Genomic DNA, 22029 nt, shown 5'->3' on the forward strand with positions numbered 1-22029 from the left:
ATAATCCATTTTAATCATTTACTCCCAATTTCCCCTATCTCTACATCCAGTGGGCTTCACTTCCTCGACTAATCTCCAGCGGAAAGGGACCAAAGTGAAATGTAACCTAAACATAGACGAGAGTATTTGATCTGATGCAATACACTTGCACATTTATCCAGAACAGAAGCCACTCTGAGAGACCGGCTGCAGTCTGATGTTTTCTGTGTCATTAGAGACACTGAATTTCACATCCTGCTCACTGATTAAGCAAAGGAAGTTGCAAGATAACCCAAGGGTATGCAGAAACGGGGCAGAAGGAGCCTGTGTCAGTAGCACTTCTGGATGAAAGTGTAGCGCCTGATCATGAATGCATGCTGATGTTTTGCCCCTTCATGTCGATAGGTTTGGACTTACCAGACTGGCAGAGTATGGCATGTGTCATGTTGATGTGTGGAGATGTTTGACACGTGCAGTCATGCCGTTGAAGGTTCAGACGGGGTGTAACTGATATGGCCTGCAGCAGATGCAGAAAAAAAAAATACAGGCTCTTTGGGGAAGTTTGGTTGCATAAGTAGGTTTGTGTGGCGAGGAAATAAAACTGACCTGAAAAAGTGGGACGCAGACAATTTGGCCTCATTCTGAACTGAGCAAAAATGTGCAGAAGTAAGGTTCTCACATCAGTGGACCTTCAGCCCTCAGGAGGAAATAAAGTGCATCACATGGCATCGTGACCTATTGTAGTGTGTCTGGGACGTTTGTTAGGAACTACCAATTATGCATAATATAAGTGTAATCTTAACTTGTGTTGTGTGTTGAGTTTCGTCCTTTTGGTTTATTTCACAAGTTCTTGCCCTTTTTGTGTTTCCCTCCTGTTTTGTTGCCTGCCCCGCCCACTTTAGTCTCCCATGATCACAAGCTGTGAGTCTTGTATGTTGTCTCTGTCTTTGTTACGTAATACCCACCCAGGATGTATCCACACACTCATGCTCACGGCATCACAGGTCGCGTCAGGGCGACGGTGTCTCACACCCTGAAGGCGTCCATCAGCCGACCTTTGACCCTGTCCACACCAGTGAGGAAGTTGTGAGCTTACTCTGTGCACCACAACAGTGAGCGTAAAAAGCCCCGGCTCATTTGTAAGGGAGTAGTATGCGTGAAGTAAAGTGTTTATCTTCTGCTGTGGCCTCAGCCAGGCCAGGTCGGACTGGTTCCCAGCGCTGTTTGGAGAGGCCTAGAAAAACAAAAAGAGGCTGAAGCTGAAGGGGTTTTGGGGTAGGGTCGGAGGGCGGGAAGCCTGGGTGAGATGTGGACTGGAGCTCTGTGATACCAGAGTCATGTCAAGCTCGAATTTCAGGGGAAGGAATAGAAACTGGAAGAAAAGTACAAAGTCGCGTCATGAGGAGAAAAACTGCTGCTAACTCTCAATTTGGACTTTGGTCTCTTGTAAAAGGTGAAAGCCCTTTTGTAACAGCTGAAACGTGACCTACCGGATATCGCTATCCTTTGTTGACTTTCTCTCAACTCCTCCCCCTTTTCTCTCCCTCCAGGGCTTCCCAGGTGTGTGGATCGCTGCAGGGCAGAGGAAGCATGAGCAGACACCTGGAGAGGAGAGAGCAGTTTAAGAGACTGTCACTTGACAGCAGCGTGCCGGTAAGTCAATCCCCAACACATGTTTATCTCTTCGATGGTCGCTTAGACCGGAAACATTGTGGAATGCCCTAATTGGGTCTTCATTGTCTGTTGCTACTCTACGGACTTTGTCTCCAGTTGGAAATGCTTGGGAATCTTTATGTGGTAGTGAAGTTACTTGTGTTAATATCTTGCTGCTATTCATCTACATCCAAAAAGGGACATATTGTGTATTTTGATGCTTCAATTCCTGTGTTCTGAACTATTTTTTATCCAGAAACTGTATCTCATATTGAGTATTTTAAAGCAGATAGATAACCTCTTGTGATCAAACTGTATACTGCTTTTTTTTAGTCCATCAATCAGTAAAGAAAAGAAATGTCACACATGCCCTGAGAGTAAAATTCCAGCACATACGCATCCATGTGTCAAGCAGCAGGGAGGGGAGGAAAAAAAGCCTCCCATGACTGTTTGGGAGACTCAGTCATTGTGGCCGCCGGTTGACTGACAGGCTTATCTGTTATTCCGCGCGGTTCTTGCGAATCACAGGAGTGGAAACTTGTTTTGGCTCAGGGTTAACTGAAGGTGAATCTGCCAGCAAGTGCCTCTTTGGAATGTCAAGTGCAGCCATATAGCACGACGCTGTGTTGTGTCTGCGCGGCGGAGAAGAAGCTTAATTCCCCCTCGGTGCATACAGTACAGTCACTGCACAGGAAAAAACAAATTAACAGTCTTTAAATAGCATTTTGGTGCAGGGAATGCTTTAGTCATCAGGGGCACATTTGCTGCAGATGAAATGGATAAATAGAGCAGTCATACAGTGCGACTAATTCGAAGGGAGTTCTTCTTCAAAGCTTATTCTCAGATGCTATAAAACTGATAAGAAACAAACAGTTAAAGCTGCATTTTGCTGTTTATGGTGCAATTTGTTGATCACGATGAGGCTTTAAAGTAGCCGAATGATGTCAACATACTTTATTGACTTGACCTGGCTGACTTTATGGGTTTCTGCTGACCTATCTGAACCCACTGCTGACAAAGGGAAACTAAAAGTGCTGCTTTGATGTAAGGATCTGTTTTTCCCATACTGTAGCTCCTGGACATCTTTATATCCAGCAGTAATGTTTGCATTAGGCCAGATTTCCTTTTTGTACAATTTAATGTCAAAAAACCTCAACCCATAAACAGTCCTGTCTCTTTTTCCAAATATTCACTTTCCACGCACAAGTCCATGGCCGTTTCTCCTAAAAAGGCATGTTACCATACTAAGTTCCCCTTTCCTCCAGGGACACCTGAAAGTGCAATATATACCAAGTACTGGACAAATATGTGCAGAAATCTACTTCTGGAGTAATTTCTTTAGTAAGTAGTTGGATTAAAAGAAAATAAATGAAAATATATGTAGAAACAAACAAGAATTATGTATGTTAAAGATCTGTTGACACATCTCCCTATCTTGTGTCTGCCATAGATCCTTGGAGAAACTACATTTTTTTATATTAAGGATCCATTTGATGCCTGGATTCTGAAAACAATCCTGCATATTAGAGTCATTTCTGCTTCTAGTGCACTCAAAGTCTAAATACAAACAACTAAAATGTAGCATATCACTGACTTTCTTGATGTTAAACAAGACGCTTAATCATAAATATGCATCCGAAAATCCACAGAACATTAATAATGTATCTACTTATTTAAAAAATCATTGATTTTTTTGAGTAGTCTTTAAGTCTGTCCATCATTTATTTCTCAAACGTCGACATGAGAGTGAATCCAGAAGGAGGACTGGAGTGACACTTTTGGCGAGAGAAGACAGTGTCGTCTGCATAATGTTTAATTTAGCAAAACTGGTTTTAGCTTTGTGAATGTGTTCCTTCCTGACACAGTGGATGGTGGTGTGCTTTGTGATGTGGCTGTGTTTGTTGTTTCTTATCTGACGCTGTGTGATTCATCAAAGGCTTTCCGACACCATCATATCACTATCATTATTAGTTATTGCTTGATATGAGATTTACTGTGGCTTTAATTGTTTTAATTGGATACACCGCGACCTGATTTACTGTTAGAGGGAAACTAGGTCATATTTGTGATATGGGCTTGTGATTCAACATGCTCATATTTGTCCACTGGACTATCCATGCATGCATATACCCCCTGTGCTTTCCTTTTTTCTCTCTTTCTTTCTGCGTCTTTCTCTCTGTTGTGCACTTATTTCTTTGTGCCCTTTGTCTGCTCTTGTACCTTTACCTAACTCCATACTTGTGTCTGACTTTCTCTTTCCATCCACACTCTTTCCTCCTTCAATGATTTATGTTCACTCGCGGCGGCAGGGGCATAAGGGGGCTGTTTTTTTTTTTTTTTTGTCTTTTTTTTTTTTTAATAGTGGGACACGAGGAAGCCCAGAGCATTTTGGGAAAGGTCCAGCATAGATCTGGTGGCAGTGTGCAGATTTTAGTCCGTGGCACGAACAACCATGAAAAGTACAAGCTGCTTCTCTATTGGTGCAGCAAATTTGTTCCAAAAGTTGTAGGAAAAGTTAGTGACCCAGTTGAGTTCATGTTTCTTGCTATCAAGACTGGAAATATAGACTAAAGGGTTGTTATTTAATCCAAATGAGCATTTATTACTGTATATCTTTTAATTCACCCTAAATCAATAATACAGAAATAATCTTCTACACAATGGGGATTTGATATTATTTACCAGATGCTTTAAAATTTGTCCGATTAAGGACATTCTGTTTTATCCATGGTTATTTCCCATGCATCTTATAAACTTAATTTCCACCATTCCACCAGGGCCACTGGGTTTGTCCCTATATAAATGTGGGTCTTCATCCTTCCAGTGCTGATAATGGGACATGATGTCTCAGGCCCTTTTGTGGCCCGGCTGACACTGGCACAGATAAACCCACTGAGCCCTGTAAACACTCCTTTTCCTGGGAGGATATGAGCCTCAGATAGATTTATTTTTTCAGGCATCTGAGAAAACACAAGAGGCGGATTCTTTCATTCCGTCAGACGAAAGGCATGAGCGCATGTTCATGTTCGGGGTTTCCCTAAGTGTCACCTGCAAATCAGTCCCACCCGGTTGTCCGAGTTGATAAGAGCTGTACCAAGTCAGAATTTAGTCAGCCTAATGACACGTGTAAGACATTTTCCAGACTTTCCACTAGCATTGTCTGTCAAATATTAAGGCACTTCTGCTCACCGCTTCATACGTCAGCGTAAAAGGACAAAACCAAAGTGCATACAGTATTTGAGTTACATACTGCATGTTAACTCAGGATCTTGACCACAGATTATTTGAGTCATCGACTTCAAATAGGCAGCTCCAGGGTTTTTTCAGAAAGGCATGTTGCTAACAATACACTTTACATAACACAGTGTATGACCTGGACTCATGACCCTATAACTGATGTAGTGTTTCAACATAGTGGTGCTAATTTCATTTTGTTGCACGGTTGTCATCATTTTTTTTTTTTTTTACGGCAGATTACCCTCATCCAGGAAGCGGTCAACCTTGTTTTGTTGCTTTCACACATTTTAAGGCCTCTTACGGCCTGTAAGGATGATGAACTGAAGAGTAAACGTCCACTGGGGATGCCTCTGACAGATTTCCAGTTCACACTAGCACACAAACCTCCAAACAAAATACCATATGTCAGCCGCACACCAGGTAAAATATTTATGTCTGCCCTTCTTTGAATGGATTGCATGGCCTGGCTTCATACAAAGCTCCTATCAATCGACTAATATGGTGAACATGGGGCTTGAATGTCAGTCATGACCACTACTTTACATATGCATAATGTATTGGGCCAACATATGTTTCTTAATGTATGCAGGCTAGGTTTAAGGGAATAATCCTGGGTGTTCACTGAGAAGCTGCTCTGAGCTCCCGGCTTCAATCAGATACATAATTAGCTTCATACCGTCGTAAACATTCAGTGTTTGATGTATCTAAAGTGCCCTCAATGACGTGTAGTCTTGGTCATCCTTATCTGCTTTTTATTGCTGCCTTTCTACACAGTGTAACAGGAAAAAGGTTGGGTTCAACAATCTGCATCAGGTTACGTAGCCCAGACTAGCATCAGATACAGCGCAAGTAACTGGGGCACCATTTACATTACATAACAGCAGTGTTGCTGGGTTGATTCTATGCCTCTATTTATTTTTATCATTTGATGTTGCACGCAGATGAGACGCTCCTCGTCATGCAGGGACGCGCACGGTGAGCCTGATGGCCGTGGACGGTCTGTGAGCTGTTGCTAGCTGCTGCCAGCCAGCTTTAACTAGGTCATGGCAGACACTCTGTCAGGGGTCTGTGCTTTAGAGTAGAAGCGGTTAGAGAGGTTTCAGTTAACATTTCTATTGATAACTATTGCTTAACAGGAGAGACACTGAACAATGTTTTAGAGGGTAATCTACCGATCTGTGCTGCAAAATCAGTTGACTGTTTCTCTTAGTACCTTTTCATCCCTATGTTTTGGATGCATCTTTATGCAAACTGTAGTATGGGTTTGTAAGCCAGTGGAGTCATGACAACCAACATTTGGGTTATGTCATAAATGCTGGGAACATGTGTTTAGGTGGTACAAGCAAGAGAACTTTCAGAAGCTATTTTGGGCCCTCTGTTCTTTTGGAAGTACAATTCCTGTTTATCTTCTGAATAGACAATGTTAGGTGACTCACAGATGGACCAGTGCAAAGCTTAGAGGGACTTTATGATATCTTTGAATCGTCAACAAAAATGACTAATAACACTGTGATAAAATATTGTATTTTATTATAAAAGAATGCATTTCCTCAAACTGTGAAGTACTGCTCATCCAACCAAAGGATGCCAAAATCAGTGAGAGCGACTCCTTAGTTTTCATCTTCCCCACTCTTTTCCTTGCCAACATTTATAATGTGTGCAGCGGTGCAATCATACTCAGAGATAATTGATAACAAAAGGCTAAATTGGATCCACTCTGCAGGGGAGGGTTAATAATCAAGTGCTCCACATTGCTGATTAAACACTCGCCGTGTTGTTGTGAGTTCTATCTCACAAACAGCATGTGGCAGTGCTTTCCTGTTTGTCTGTGTGTTAGGGTTTAGTTAAATCCCCCTGGCTTTTGTCGAGCCTCCTCCTCGTATAAAGTTTTTTTTTACACACTGATTTGCTGCCATGCTGTTACAACAGGCTGCAACTTGTTTCACTGGACCAAGCAAGGCAATAAAATTGTCCCAGGAACATGCTCCAAAACAGACAAATTAGTTTGGTTTATGCTAAATTTAAGTGCAAATGAATTAGATGGTGAGCCAGCATGGAGTCCGCTTGCTAAGACTGGATTTCCTCCTCCTTCTTCTTCTTCTTCTCCTCCAGCACATCATTACTGCTGCTTATTACAATGCAGAATAGAGACATAAAACCAAGCAGGGGAGCAGCCCCTGAAGCTGGATTGGAAAGAAAGCTCAGTCTAATCTGATTGGCTCCCACATCGTCAGGGAGACAAATGAAGAGGTTTGATATTATTACTGAGCAGCTCAAACTAATTGAGTATAATTATATAGTAGAAATCCACCGACAGTGCTGCGTCAGTGTGGGCCCCCGTTCTCACGCCATATGCGGATCAGGACTCTCAAGTCAAAGGGACCAGTGTCTGCTCGGTGTGTGTCATCTTGATTCTTGAGGTTCTGGTGCAGGCCTGAGGCTGTTGCCCCAGAGCACTGCCACACTTCATCTTTTAAATAAAGTTCCTCAGCAGGGGGTGTACCAGCCTCCAGCCAGGCCTCCGTCAGCTCCCTCGCTGTGCAGGTGACATACCACGCATACCTGGGCTCACCGCGTGGGTAGCCACGGGGCCGCGGGGTGTGGGAACCCAGCAAACTCTGGGACACTTGCTGACTTTGCGGAGCTTTTACTCCTCTCATGGGAACCGTCTCCTCTCTTAAGAGAGCCATGAGGAGTGATTACAGTGTTCCCTAGAAACTAAACAGCTTCCCCTATATCCAACCACACACTATGGATAAGACTAAGTGGCCTCCATTCGCTTGTTAAATTGGTTTAATAATTGTCGGGACTGTTTTGATAGGAGCCACTCGTCTGTTTTTCCAACCTCCAAGTAATGAGATTTGGCAGTTCCCTGTTAATACCTAGTCTGTTTTTTATAGGGGTAATTATATAATATTTTATGGCTCTCAGCATCAAGTGCAGGGCGGTTAAATGCTCCTTCTGCTTTCTCTAGAACAAGCATTGTGGAAACAGTCAAAGCCAGAAAATGATCCATTTGTCGGGAATTTGATGTGAGTTTTGAGATTCATTTCAGCGGAGTAAAGTGAGAGAATCCCACATTTAGCTCTGGGTGATAATGAGCCAAGCATTCCAACTGACCTGCTTATTGTCAGCTTAGCATGTGAACCATCTCCTCTGCCTGCCAATGAAATACTGATGTGCGCTAATGTGCGCTGAAATCTCTGACCCATGCCACAAGTTGCGTGTACATTTCATGCCTCAGTAATGATATGTGAGAGGGCATAAATTCACATTTGTCTGCAGAACTTAGGTGGATTTTAAACACTCTTTACAGCATGTCACTCAATGAAATACCTGTAATTATCAGGATTGAAATAAAACTAGTAGCTTTTGGTTCTTTTCCAACTAATCAAGGTTTTTACTTTGTGTTGTGAGGGCAGTGAGCTCTGAGCCAGATCTTCTAATTGGACCCGCATTCTCCCTCGTCCAATGAGACCGTCCTTTGTGCCCTTTGAGTCGGGGGGCCAATTACAGTCGCTCTTCTTCCAATCAAACAGTGGAGATCAAAGTTTTTACAAGGGGCCTTGTGCAGTTCCAGTCACATGCGCCATTCCCCAAACATCCTCGCTCTGCACCCAAACTCCATTCACCCTGTGGTTGCCTTCAAAAAGAGCCCGGTGCCTGGAACACAGAGGCCCTTTTGAGAGACCCGAAGTCTGCAGGGACTAGAAAGGGAAAAAGACAGTCCTTTCTTTATCTGCCAGCGTAATCTACACGCGGCATCAAACACTTTACACCGCTCACTCAAAGGGAGGTTTATCAAGATAACAAAGTCGAGCAGTTTAAGAGTAAATTTGTTGTTCAGCTTGATTACAAGGAGATAAGGGGTAAATATAAATGTCCTTGAGAATGAGGCTTTGATAATGCCAGTTTTATACTTATCTAACAACATAAAAGGGTCATATTGGATGGAAATTAAGTCAATTTTGATATCATTTAATTGAACTGGCTCTAGGTTGGCACTGTAAGTAGTAGTTAGGCCACGTTTTTTATGAGCTCGAAGCCTACAAATTACTTTAACGGTAGCATGTTGTTCTTTTTTATTTGCATCCTGTCTACTTGGAGTCGCAACTGTGCAGCGCAAGTAACCTTGGACAAATGAGTGTCGAACAAATCAATGTACAATTTGTTGATGTCAATTTGCAACAGTAAGCTGGTGAAACTCGACGTCTTTCTCACTGAAAACAAAGTTATGTTTGGGTTGACTGTGTTGACACAGAGGCCTGTCTCAACAGAAAACGTTACATGATCCGAGCCCAGCGGAGCTTATCTTTGGATGTTAACCCCGTCCACCTGGCGTGGAATCTCTATCTCGAGGGATGTTTGCTTATCGTATGCAGATGAGGCGCCATCTTTGGATCCAGCGTTGGCACTGCAGGTTTGGGTTTGAACAAGGCGAAACTGGCAGAGGGTGGCTAATAGGATTGGATGTGCAGATTAGGACCCTGGTGTACGAGGAGGGGCTGCATCTGTCTGCACCAGGGAAGCCCACCTCCTCACCTTGCAGCTGGGGTGGGACAGGATCGCTCTATGGCCTCCTGGCGGACCATGTGTGGGTGTGAGAGGCAGAAGGTGGAAGAAGCAGGAGCCTCATCCTGTGTTTTTTTTCAGCACAGAAGCCAGCCTGTGATCACATCCTCCTCATAAGGCTCAAAGCCAAACCCTCTGCTGGGATCTGAGAGAAGTCTTTCATGCCACACCAGAGCTGAAAACGTGGGGGGAACCAGGCTTGTTGTTTGGTTTACTGATAAAAATGTTTGTCTTTGAGGGTTTTTTGAAGCACGGGCACACATAGTGATTGTGTGGCTTTGTGTTTTGGGGTAAAACAATGGATCCCATGATGGCTTCCATTGCATTCTCAGTTTATTTCTCAGTCTTCTTGTAACTATGGTTACAAAATGGGCATCACAGAGAAGAAAAAAGTCAAACAATGGACTCAAAACTCCAAGATAAAGGGAAAATAGTTATATATGATGTCACATTTCATTCTTATCTATTTTAGTTTTTTCATTTGTCTTGACTGGAGCTTGTTTTTTATACATTTAGCCTTTAGACTCCTCACTTGTATTCCCGTAGACTAAACCGAGTTACAAATACTAAACATGACCACATATATTGCACATAATCCATACATATGCTCCACATTAGACACAACAATAACCATGACCTCATTGCCCATCATACAGCCTCAAGAGATATTGTAGATGTTGTTTATTGCGTATTGCCTGTAGAGGCATCTAAATAGTTGGCGTCTTCTCTTTGTGACTTCCATAATCTTAAAGTGTGATCTCAGCTTCATTCTTTGTGTAGGACTTTGTGGGTTGGTGGTCTGGGAAGTTCCACTAAGATCCCAGGATTCCTTGTTGCCCAATCTTGGTTGTATTTACATGTTTCCACATAAACTTCCACCGCTGTGTAAATACATACAGAAACCACTTGAAAACTAACATTTGATATACGATGCCCTGTAAGTGCTCAAGGCCTTGCTTGTTTGTTTTGCTGTAGGTTTGATTGATGACAGCTAAATGTGTGTTTGTGCGCGTGTGATTTGTGCTTTAAAGTGAGTTTAAATGCAGGGTTATTTCCACACGTGTTCTGGCCTGAGGACTTTGAGCCTCATTATGGGGGCAAAATAGATGCCTTCCAGGGCGATTGTCTCACCCATACTGGTCCAGCTGGTATGGCGAGTTCCTACCAGGTGTTCATATTGAGGAGCGGTGCTTCCTCGCACCTGGTGACCTCTTTGTTTTTAGAGGGTTGGAGGTTACATCTAAAAGGGTCGGGGGTTGGAACATGGTTTTATTTTCACTCAGCACATTCTTGAATTCCTTGACACAACGACTTTGGAATTTCAGCTCCCTTTAATTTGCAAATAACTTAACAAATGATCCAATCATTCAGTCATTTCTACCTCCAAGTACAGCTGTCCAAACCCTCAATTATTACCTTTAAATTGTTATATTATATTGATGTTGTTTTTACATTTATCTAATTAAAACTTTGACAAATGGGGGAACTCATTTGCTTTGGATGTATTACCAAATCAGTCCGTCATTCTGACCTAGATTCAATTTTCTGATTGTCTCCAGAGCAAAATCATTATATGGGCATTAGTGTCCCAAACACTGACAAATGAAGCCTTTTGGAGATGCTTTTTTAAAAACTCTGTCTTTATTATGAAGGCATGTTTGCTCAGTTTAGGGAGATATTTTTCATTATAGTTCCTGAATAGGCTGGTTGATTGCTTTTCTCTAATGGTTTAATGCCCACGTGACTGGAGGCATTAGCGTTAATCCAACAATTCATCTTAAAACTGTAAGTGAAGGAACAATTGTCTTGCACAGTAGATTCCAATGTAAATTTCCACTTAATAAAGTTCTCATGAGCAGGCGGGACCTGCTTTTGATGGAAAACCATTACTCACCTGCTGGAATGCTTTCCGGGCAGGGCGCTGATTTTTACACCTGCATCACCTCAGCCCGCTTCACACAACCTGACCGGTGTGAAGCTACTGTGTGTCTGATGTCATAAATTCCTCAGCGAGGCTCGCCCAGGCGCCTGCTGACTGTTGAGTTTGTAATCTCCGTCTGAGCAAGAGCACCACCTGCCACTCAAGTCCCATCAATCACAGTCATAGCCACAGGTCATAGGCTCAATTCTCTACAGGGCTAAACACTACTTATGTAGGTCAGTGGGAGCAAAACAATCATATTCCAGGCATGCTGCTATGCATTATGTCAAAGTGGTTGTAATATATGGTGATTTTACAGTGGGATTGGCAGAGTAGAAACCGCAATCTCTGGTCTGAAAGGAAGTCTTTCAAGTGCATCTTTCAGAAAATAATCGGTCTTTTGAGTAGAGTTGCAACAAGTATTTTATGAGACACTAAGTATTTTGCTAAACATTTTGAGTCATTTTAAGAAATTGAGCCCAATATCCCATGATTCCAGCTTTGAAAATGGGGAAGAATTATCTTCAACAAAACTTATTTTTAGTTTGAGTCTTTCTATTGCGTTTGTTCAGTTCGGTTTTGGTGCAAGATTTCCAGTAAATCTGGAAACCATCTACTAAGGAATAGTTTTCTCTTGGTCTAATGTGAACTATGTTATTACTTCTAAGAGAAACCTACCTGAACTCCCAGTAAAAACAGATATAAGAGCAAAATCTTCATGCCTTGTTGCACCTCAGAAACTCAAGAAATGGATTTTGTTGGATATTGATGGCAGATTTTGTCTGCAATCCCTGAAAGTTAGTTGTGTATTCTTTTGATAGTGGGTTTGTGTTTTGTTTCTTCCACACAAAAATGTTGTTACAGCATGTGCATGAGAAGAAAAGCTTGATTATTTCTGTTTGTTTAACTTAATGGGAAACACCTTGTCATTAAACTTAAAAAAATGAAAATAATGCATTCCGAAATAGCAGATGATTACACATCCATCCTTGGTTAGGCATTAACAATAGAGCTCTGGCATGACTGAATATTGGAATATGAATTGAAGGGATGTTCTGCCTTTACCTGTTCGGCACTTATCCAACCATACCTTAAACACAAAGGCAGGTTTGATGAACATAGACGCTGTTAAACTACCTAATGCATTCTTGGCACACAGAAGGTTTGGGAACTATCCATTCAACATTAGCTTGGGCTGAATCAAAAATGAACTGGATTTGTTCTCAAATGGTTAAAAGACGGGAGTCCTAGCCACTCTGACAAGTGTTTAAAGAAGGCATATGATAAATCAAATGAGGCAAAATTTAGCAACCCCACGCCTTTGTTTACCTCAAACTCAAAGAAATGTGACAATGTCTCCAGACCAGCCTCTAAGTCTGACAGACAGAACTGTGATTATCTATTGTGAAATCTGCTTGACCAGACCAAAGGGAATGAAACAAAACCTGCAATCTGAGTTCATTCTCTTCCTTCAGAACATGGTCAGAAGGGTTGTCAAGCTCATATTCTTGATTTGTAAACAGCAGTCAAGTTAGTACCATTAAACCAAAAGGTCAGTTGTGTTGCTTTTCTGTAGCTTGTGATAATATGACATGATCTTCCTCAGCAAGTGGAGATGTGAATGTTTTTTCTGAGCACTTTCAGGCCTTGTTTTGGTTGGCTTTGAAAGGTCCAATGGTGACCTTGAAATCAGCAGTTTAAAATATTGTTTCCAACCTCAAAACTACAAGGTCAGTTTAGCAGCTGTTCTGGAGCTTTCTGTCCTGCTGCATGATCCTCATCAGCTTATTGGAGAAGACTTGGCTAAATAGTTGCAAAGTGCCTTATCCATTCAGTGAAACTGCTTTTTGGCCATGAAAAGCAATCAACTCTGGAGATCGAAGTTTGGAAAAAGCTCCGAAAGTACCAAAACTTCAAGCTTGTTTATTGCAAGTTGCTGCCCAAAGAAAAACCTCCTTCTATCCGCCATCCCCAATCGAAAAGTAAGTCGTCCAATATAGACAGCTGGATCAAGACCCGCTCTCTTCCTGCCAGAGATCATGAGACCTCCGACATATCTGACGTCAAACTGAAGCTCTGCGCTCACAGTGAGACAGGAGGAGAACGCTCCTGAGGCGAATGTCTTTCATTGGCTGCCAGTCAGCCGCATGAACACACACATTCTATCCTATATTCACTGCCAAGTTCGCCTTTACATTGCTTTAGATCTCCTGAGTTGCTGCACCGGTCCACGGGCCTTGTTCAGGGGCCATCGAGTGTGAGCGTTGGGCCAAAGCATGAGCTGCGGAAAGGCGTAGAAGCAGCCGACCAGGAGTCTGAATGTGATTGCTGTACTGCTGTGTGTTCATGTTTTATGTCTTTTACATGCATGCATAAATACCAGCCACTCTCTTTCTACATATAAACACATCAAAACACACACTCTCGCGCTCTCCCAGGCAGCAAACCACACTTGGTCGTGCCCAGGTGATTTAATCCAACCTGACTTGGCTGGTTAAATATTGACTAGATCTGATGTGGCCTTGCTGAGGAGAGACAAGAATTCAGACGAGGCACTTGGCTGCCAAGGCTGCACGGCTGCCTGCTGCATCATCAGTCCAACACACACACACACACACACAGACACACCGCCGAAAGCAAACACACACACTGTGTCAGGCAGCAGCTGAGACTCCAGCAAAGCAGCCGGGGCAGAAGTGGGGAACGAAGCGGAAGAAGAGGAAGGCGAGCAGTAGAGAACGAGGGGAAAGCGGGAGGCAGGATGAGCCAGTTGGAGGAGCACGGTGTCGTGTCGGTGTGCGGGAGGATCCGAAACGTTCCCCTGCTGGAGCTGCTGGCGGTGAGTCCTGGTCCAAACCTTATCTCCCTCCTCTCCAACTCAACTCCCAAACCCTCCTCCAATCCCCTTTCATCCCCTCCAGCCCGTCCGTACGCCGGGGAAGGTATTTGGGGCAGGAGGCAGGCTGTCTGGAACTGGAAGTAGGTCTTTGACTGGGTGATAATCAGGCGAACATCCTGCCCTCCGGTCTGCCCAAATCCACAACCACCTACATCGTTAATGCCCCAGATAGGAGACAGGAATTGCCCTGGGTTAGAGGTGTGGGGCAAGTGGGGGAGGGGGTTGATGGAAAGTTGAAATTCAGTTTGTTTGCAGGTCTTTTGCATGTCAAATTTTAACTTCTTCTTGTGTTTCATAATGAGATTTTGTAATTTTCATGGATTAAATCAGGAATTGATCAGTCAAAAAACTCATCCTAAGAAGATTTTTTTTGGGGATGTCCAATCTTTGACGAGCTGCTTTACTCCTTGGGTCATCCAATTTGTATTATCATCACTCCCTGGTGAATGGGAACGTGGGGTTTCTTTACTATGTGTGCGGTGCGTCCCGATCTTATCATGTTCCATATGTAGGTCACTAGCCGCCAAGCTGCTACCGCCACTAATGACATGCAAAGATGCGGCTTGTTTGGCGTCAAGGATACATCTCCAGAAGGTCTGAATCATGGGGACCTGCCCGCCATCTGCACGTAGTCAAACTAAGTGCTGGGGATTGATCGTGACAGTTAATGGTTTATTACCGGTTGTGCTGTGTGCGCAGCGGTCTGATGTGATGCAAGAGCCATATCTAAAAATATGACCTTAGTTTAAGAGTGCTGCTTGGGCTCTTTTATTTATTGCAGCTTGTGAGTCGTTTTTTGGGAATAAGATAACGGAGCCTCAGTGATTTGTCTTATTGGATTGACTTGGAAAAAGTGATTTGTGTCCTCCTGGAAACAGCAAGAGATAAAAAAATGAAAAAAATAAAGAAAAGGATTATTTTCAGGGGATTATCTTTTCTGTAACGCTCCAAATGTCTCTGTGTCGTCCTTCTTCCCCTTCGCTTCTTCCTTGAGTTATTGAGCCAGAGGTGTTTTGTGGAAATCCAGGGGTTCTTAGCCTCTGCCACCGCATGGACGCAATTATGCAGACAAATGTCTCCGGCGAGCTCTGAGGCTCCATATATCCTTTATCTAATTACATTAACAGGAGCTGGATAGTGACTAATGGCTCGTGGAGGAGGGGGAGGAGGCGGAGGGGCCGACGTACCACGAGGAGCTGAGAGGCCCGGGATGCATGATTGCATTTTTCCATCTTATTTCACTCGCGCTCCCTCCGCTCCATTTAGAAATCCCGCTCACACACTGACCCACTGAGCCTTTTTCCAGCCTGAAACAGGGCTAAGTCATCTTTCTCAGCTATGATGCATCCTGGTGGGGAGTATTGGCATTCTGGATCATGTTCTGCTGTGTCCATCATATTCCTCTATTGCAGGTCCTCAAATCAAATAAAACCTTGTCAGGGGCCACAAGGAACACTTTCCTGTTAACGTTTCTTTTACTGGAAGTCAAATGAAAATACGACTCAAATCCAAAACGGGGGTTGCAAAACGCTGTGCATGATTTTATGATAGAAGAGCAAACATGCATGCTCTAACCCATTTGCTAATACGTTTATAATCCAGAGCAAATCAAATATGGACTTTAGGACTGACATTAACTTCCGTTCATCCCAAGACTTTCTCATTTTTATGTCTGTTATGTCCAATCTGATTCAAGCCAGTGTCCCCCAGTGAGTCAATGAAAACTGGTAATCGTCTCAAATCAGCAGAAACTTTGTTTTTTATCCGTTTAAACTTATTTTGGTAACTGAGTTAGATGCATGCATTTGTAGGCTTGCAGCTGAAGAAAATTAGCTTCAATATGTATACCAATCCTGAGTTTTGTCTTTTCTCTTTGGGTTGACTCCGCTCAGCCAGTTTTGTATCTCACTTTCAGTCTTGTGTTCTGATTCCAATTCAGATTTCTTTTAAGCAAGTACCACACACACTTTTTCTCTTCTGGTTTGCAGTGATCACAGTTCTTCGTAATCAAGTAAAACAGACTTGGGACATCGTATGACATTTTCCTGTAGCCTTCACATCCCAGAACACTCCTGCGTCTCAGTCTTGTTTAGACCCTTGAACCCCTCTAAATCTAAACTTGATGTGAGATGTGTTTTGTTGGTACATTTCCGACCACAAAGGAGTGTCCAGGACAGGTGCAACATGCAATGTGTCACATACGATCGCTGTAAAAATGCATCTGCTGCGTCAGCAACACCTGGCGGCAATGACGCTAATTGCCAATGATTCATAAGTGTCTGAAGTGTCACTTTATTGCTCACTGTAGAGTGATGTATTGAGTGTGTTTTTAAAGGGAATAATTACCCGGTGACTGGAAGCATTGTGATCAGCTTGTTTGCGTGAAAAGAGAAGAGAAGAGAAGAGAAGAGATGAGCAGCTGCAAAACATTAAAATGAATCAAGTTGGGAGGAGAGACAGTCGCATGATGATCCAACAATATGAAATAAATCTTTGGGAAGACATTTGCCTTCTTTGTGTAAGCTTTAATAAGGCACAGGAGTTGTTATTTGATTGATTGACGTCTGTCCATGCAGATTTGGCATCATTTCCCGGTCCTAAAAGAAAGAAAAAAAACACATTCTTAGCTTCTTTCGACGGACTGTCAGCAGCAATAGAAACTACATGTGACTTCTAATGAGCCTCATTCTCTTAATGACTAGTTTTAGGTTAATAAATGCACACATTAGCATCTAATACAGTTTCTACAGTCTTTTAAATGTCTCCTCTTTCAGTGGTCAGTGAATAGAGCAGGTGTCAGACGTTTCCTGTTTGTCCCTCAGAGGTTTGCAGCGGGCTTACAGCAGCTCAGCAGTCTGCTGGCTCACTTTACGTTATGCTAATATCCCCCAGCTGCAACCTGCACCACCCTCTGCTCTCACACACACACACACACACACACACACACACACACACACACACACACACACACACACACAAGCCCCCGGGACAGTCATGGGAGGGTGGTGAAAAGGAAGCCGAGATGATTAATTAACTCATTTTGATAGCGCCTTATTGGCTTTCAACCGCTAAAATTCAGATTCAGAGCTTTGCATGGATTATCATCCCACCACCCAAAACACACCCAGAACAAACACGTCCGAAAAATATCCAGGTCATGTTGTTACTCATTGTAAGTCATCGTGTTATAGTGAAGTGTCAGTTTGTTTACACTTTGAACACAACTTTGACACGAAACAGGCCTCAAATATGGCCGACAGACACACATGAGGTAAGAATTATAGTTGTTGCGGTTTTTATTTGGAATTATTGGTAGGCAGGTAGATGTTCTGTCTCCCACGTATTGCTCAATATGTGTCACTTTCCCACTCGACATAAATCAAACACTCGCACGTTTTTTATGACAGCTTGATAACGTAAGCGTCCCTGAGATATCCCAAAGCGCTGTTGCTCAATTCCTGTACGAGTTTGGGTGGTGTCAGAAAACCTGCCTCATCCTGCTTCCAGGAGGCGATGGGAGGAATGTGCTGTCAAAACAGAAGTATCGATTTGACAAATTCAAACTGGTGCCTTCTTGAGTTCATATACAAGGAACTTGTCATTCCTGTGGCTCCATTTTAAACAAACTAGTACATTTTCTGACCAACGAATTAAAGATAGGGATGTTTTTTGAGCCTTTGGTAAGAAATCCAGAGTTGAAAATTGTTAAGTTTAACCTCCAAGTTAACATTTTCTTGACGATCCCTGAAATCATGCAATACAAGTGAACTAACCAGGATGTAGAATGGTATTTTTGCATATTGTGATATCATCATTGCGGGAAATATTGAAATCCGTAATTTCTAAAAAAGTTTATAGTTTCAGGCATTCTATTGCAAAAAAAAAAAAAATCAAGGCTCTGGTTATTGAAGATCCATTTTTTGTGATGTAATCAACAAGCATTTAATTTAATGATACAAAACTCAGAGGCTTTTTCTTTCAGCTGCAAAAAGAATGAAGTCTCTTGGGATTATAGCTTTTATTATGAACTGATTTTAGACAGGATCATTAAAGACCAACGTGTCCACAGAAGGTTGGTTCACAAAGGGTGAAAGATAAGAAAAGTAGCAAAATGAAAAAGCCCTTAACTGACAATAGTTCTTAAAATATGTGTGTTTGGTTAAATGTGTGCATGTGGGTGGTTGTATAAAGCACACGTGTGTGTTCATGAGCACTCTGATTCTCTATCTCACAGCAGCTTATTCATGTGGAAGCGAACACAGAAGCCAAACAGTCCTGGTGTGAGTGTGTGCCTCCATGTGGTCAGCTCACATGGGTGCCGTCATGTTGGTGTGTGTGTGTGTGTGTGTGTGTGTGTGTCTTTTTCAGTGTGTAAAAGCGCTCTGAACACCAGGTGCTCCAGCTGGACGCTTCCCTGCAGTGTCCTGGCCCTGGCCGCCCGTCCTCTGGTCCCCTGTGCCGTTTCTCATTGAAGCCTGACTTCAGACAGCTCTGCAGAGACACCACGCAGCTCCTGGATATTGTCTGGGGAGAGAGCCTGCTTGTCTTTCATGATTTCTTTTTTTTTGTTTTAAATTCATCTGTTTGCCTTCCCCTCCTGCCGTTTCTTGCTCTCTTTCTCTTTCATATTGTGCTTCTCGCTGCTGAACAAAAGATCACCTGCCTGTCTGTGTGGTGCGTCACAGGGTGGCAGCCCTGAGGGGGAGCCTGCAGCCTCATGTGGAAGTTTGTCACCACTGTGTCATGATACGGGTTGCATGATAGGCTCCTATTATCTCGCCCAGTTCTCTGAGGGCAATTCGACCAACTCAATGCCATCCACGTTAATGTTAAATTTGTTTTGGGGAAACTAAGGGCCTTGTTAACTGAAAGATTCATAGGTTAAAATGCACCCATTACTGCGCTGTGCTGTGGTGCTGTTTGCTTGGTTTGAATCATCCATCATGGGAACATTTGAGGCAAAACTGGACCCTTTGTCAGCTGCATTTCATAAGAACAACATGCTTTGTAATTGGACCTTGAGATGTGGCAGATTATGTACAGTTCATGGAGCTATCAGCGGCTTCAGTCCAGTCTTAGTGACCTCTCCCCTCACATGTTTTAAGGAAAAAGGCCCGTGGTTATTTTCACAGCACAAATGTTATCATCTCTATATCCTGCACTGGAACTCGCTATATGCAAAATGTATCAACGGCAAAAATCGGAGCGGTCTGTTTAGCCTCAAACTGCAGCAATGTGTTGCGTTATAATAAGGTGTTGTCTGCAGGGAATCGCCTGACGTGGCTAATGCGCTCTGTCAGAAGCGTTTGCGCTTGACGCTAGCCTCGCCTCCGCTCTGCAAAAAGGTCCAAAAAGAGGGAGTTGAGTAGAGTCCAGCTCTCCACATCCGCCTGCCGGGTATACTTACACCACCGCCTGGCAGTCGGGAGGCAGTGACCTTCACGCCGCTCGCAGTATTTGAGGAGTCGGGTGCTGTCAGGGCTGATAGGTGGGCTTGTGTTGATCTTCTCCCTGCCTGCGAGTTCAGTCCCCTCGTCATGCGGCCTCGTTTTTTTTTTTTTTAGAGCAATTTCCACCTGGTGTTCAATCGTGTTATCTCAGGGCTTTACTGCCGCCACATTATCTCAAATGCCAAGTATCAATAAGCGGAGCCGAGCCGTTACTATGATTAGAAGGAAATCCATGCAGGGAGCGGTTTGATGGAGAACCATTACAAAGAGTCAGTGGGTGGAAGATTGGCCATTTCTGCAGATCCAATTAGACGCTGCAGAGAGTGCTTTGGTTTCATCTTCAACCGGCCAACTGGATGTGATTCCTCTTCTGTTTTTTTTTTTTTTTTCTCCAAAAGACGATTACCTTTAATTTTAGAGGCAGGAGTTTTATAGTATATTTATTAAGTCAAGTGGGATTTAAAACAATTTGATGTAGAAATGTAGCAAAAGCAGAAATGAGGTCAGGTTTGAACTCATTGAACTCGAGAAGTTTATAGTCTTAATGCACATGTTTGCTGTGCATTTCCTGCCTTTTAATACGGCTCATTGATTGTTGAGATGAAGTAATTTGAATGCCAGGCTCTCTGTCATTACAAAGGCAGACTATGCCTTCTAAAGATCCATAAGAGGAATCAATATCATCTGCATGTAGCAACATTTGTCCGTGTGAGTCGCCCGGCTAGCTGGAGCCACTCACATTATCGAGCCTCCGTCACTTTCTAAAGACATAATATGATCTGCACGCCTTTCATGAGTCCATAACTCAACTTTATGGTGATGTGCTCGTGGCGCTCAATGATTTTCCAGGATCCTCTCCGTCTCTCTTTCTGCAGCCAGACGTCCGAGCAGTGATTGAGGTTTTATGAGGCGTTCGGAGCCTCAGGTGAGCCCGGGTTGAATGAGGGATGCTCCGCACAAGAGTGTTTGACCCTCGGGGGGGGGGGGGGGCGCTGATTGTGTGCGGTGTCCGTGGTCAACGACTGCCTTTGTGTGTGGTCACGGTGGTCGCGGAGGGGCTATTGTTGGGAACCCGTGGCGGCCGGAGGGCTATCGAGCCATCCATCTGGCACAACAGCTGGAGGAGAATGCAGGAAATTATGCGCAGCAAGCGAAATTCCCATGATTCTTGTCTTACATTAATGTCTCTGGAATTAGCTTCATTCAGCAGGAAATGAGCTTAATATGCTACAAATAGTTACTCTTTGTTGAATATTTCAGCTCTGCCCCTCAATCAGCTTTATTTTGGAGGCATTTCCTGGTCGCATTTTCCGACTTCCCCGCCCTTCCGCTGTCTCAAATGAGGAGACAGAAGTCAAACCAGCTGAATTAGTGCATTATTAAGCCTTTTCTCCCCCTGACCCACTTCCCCTGCACAGCTTGCATGGCTCGACTCCAGCATGGGGTCTGTGCGCCCCGGCAACGCGGAGAAGCATTTTTTTGAATGATCTCAGGATATGTTTCACTGTAAATGGATCTCTCATGTTGCCCAGAGAGGATGCTGAAATGAACCGATGGTGAAAGCTGTTCATTTTCCCATCAGGCTTTCTATTCACGCGGGCGTCACCAGCTCCTTTCAGACCCCAGTGAACCAACAGTCTGATCAGGTATCAACTTCCAAAAGGGGGGCAACACAACAATACAGAACACAGCAATTTGTCCCCTCATAAAACCCTGATGAAAGATGCATGCTCCTCTTTTATAAATGAATACAAATGAGTTTCTCTGTTCCTAGGCTAGCTCTGCTTTTTTCATCTGTTAGTCCGTTCATCCTTAAATGCCAAGTACCTATTCTGGTTGGCTAATACCAGAATATAATGGTAAAGTTTTAAATACAAACAATTGATTTAAAAATGCATCACTTTTTTTTCATGTGGGAGGGATCCCAAGGATAACAGGTTGGGAACTGCTGGACTAACCAACAACATATTTTTTAGCAGTAGGTTTGCCCCATTCGAAAGTTTAAAAAAAAAAAAAAGAAAAAAAAAAGCAACATTTTTTTCGACTCCCATGTTGACCTCCATGAATAATACCGGCAGGGTGGTCAGCCCAACTTCTGACCTACAAGGGCAACAAAGCAGAACGCTCTAGCATGTGCTCCATAAAGCCATGGTTTTATAAAAGGACATGTATAATACCATGGCTCATGCTTTCAGGGGTAGGGGGCATCTGATGGGTGAGCCATTGTAACCCTTCCTCACTTCAATCAGCCTATTGGAGGGCGCCGGTTGAGAAATGGTTTCCAGAGGGTTCAGAGAATGCCAGAGCGTTCGCTAAAA

General features: G+C 43.3%; 1 protein-coding gene across 3 annotated transcripts in view; it reads left to right on the forward strand.

Moving 5' to 3' along the window:
- Positions 1–1544: 1544 nt before the first annotated feature.
- LOC109984185 (nck-associated protein 5) overlaps positions 1545–22029 on the forward strand; it is a 116297-nt gene continuing 95812 nt past the window's right edge. Inside the window, exon 1 of one of the 3 annotated variants that reach the window (XM_020634222.3) lies at positions 1545–1632. In XM_020634222.3, the coding sequence (XP_020489878.3) occupies positions 1570–1632 (63 nt within the window). In that variant the 5' untranslated portion in view covers positions 1545–1569. Of the gene's footprint in view, positions 1633–13925; positions 14202–22029 lie in introns of those variants that run through there. The other 2 variants (XM_065951929.1, XM_065951927.1) reach the window with 2 other exon arrangements.

Source organism: Labrus bergylta, chromosome 24 (assembly GCF_963930695.1).
Source record: "Labrus bergylta chromosome 24, fLabBer1.1, whole genome shotgun sequence".
NCBI classification, from domain to species: Eukaryota; Metazoa; Chordata; class Actinopteri; order Labriformes; family Labridae; genus Labrus; species Labrus bergylta.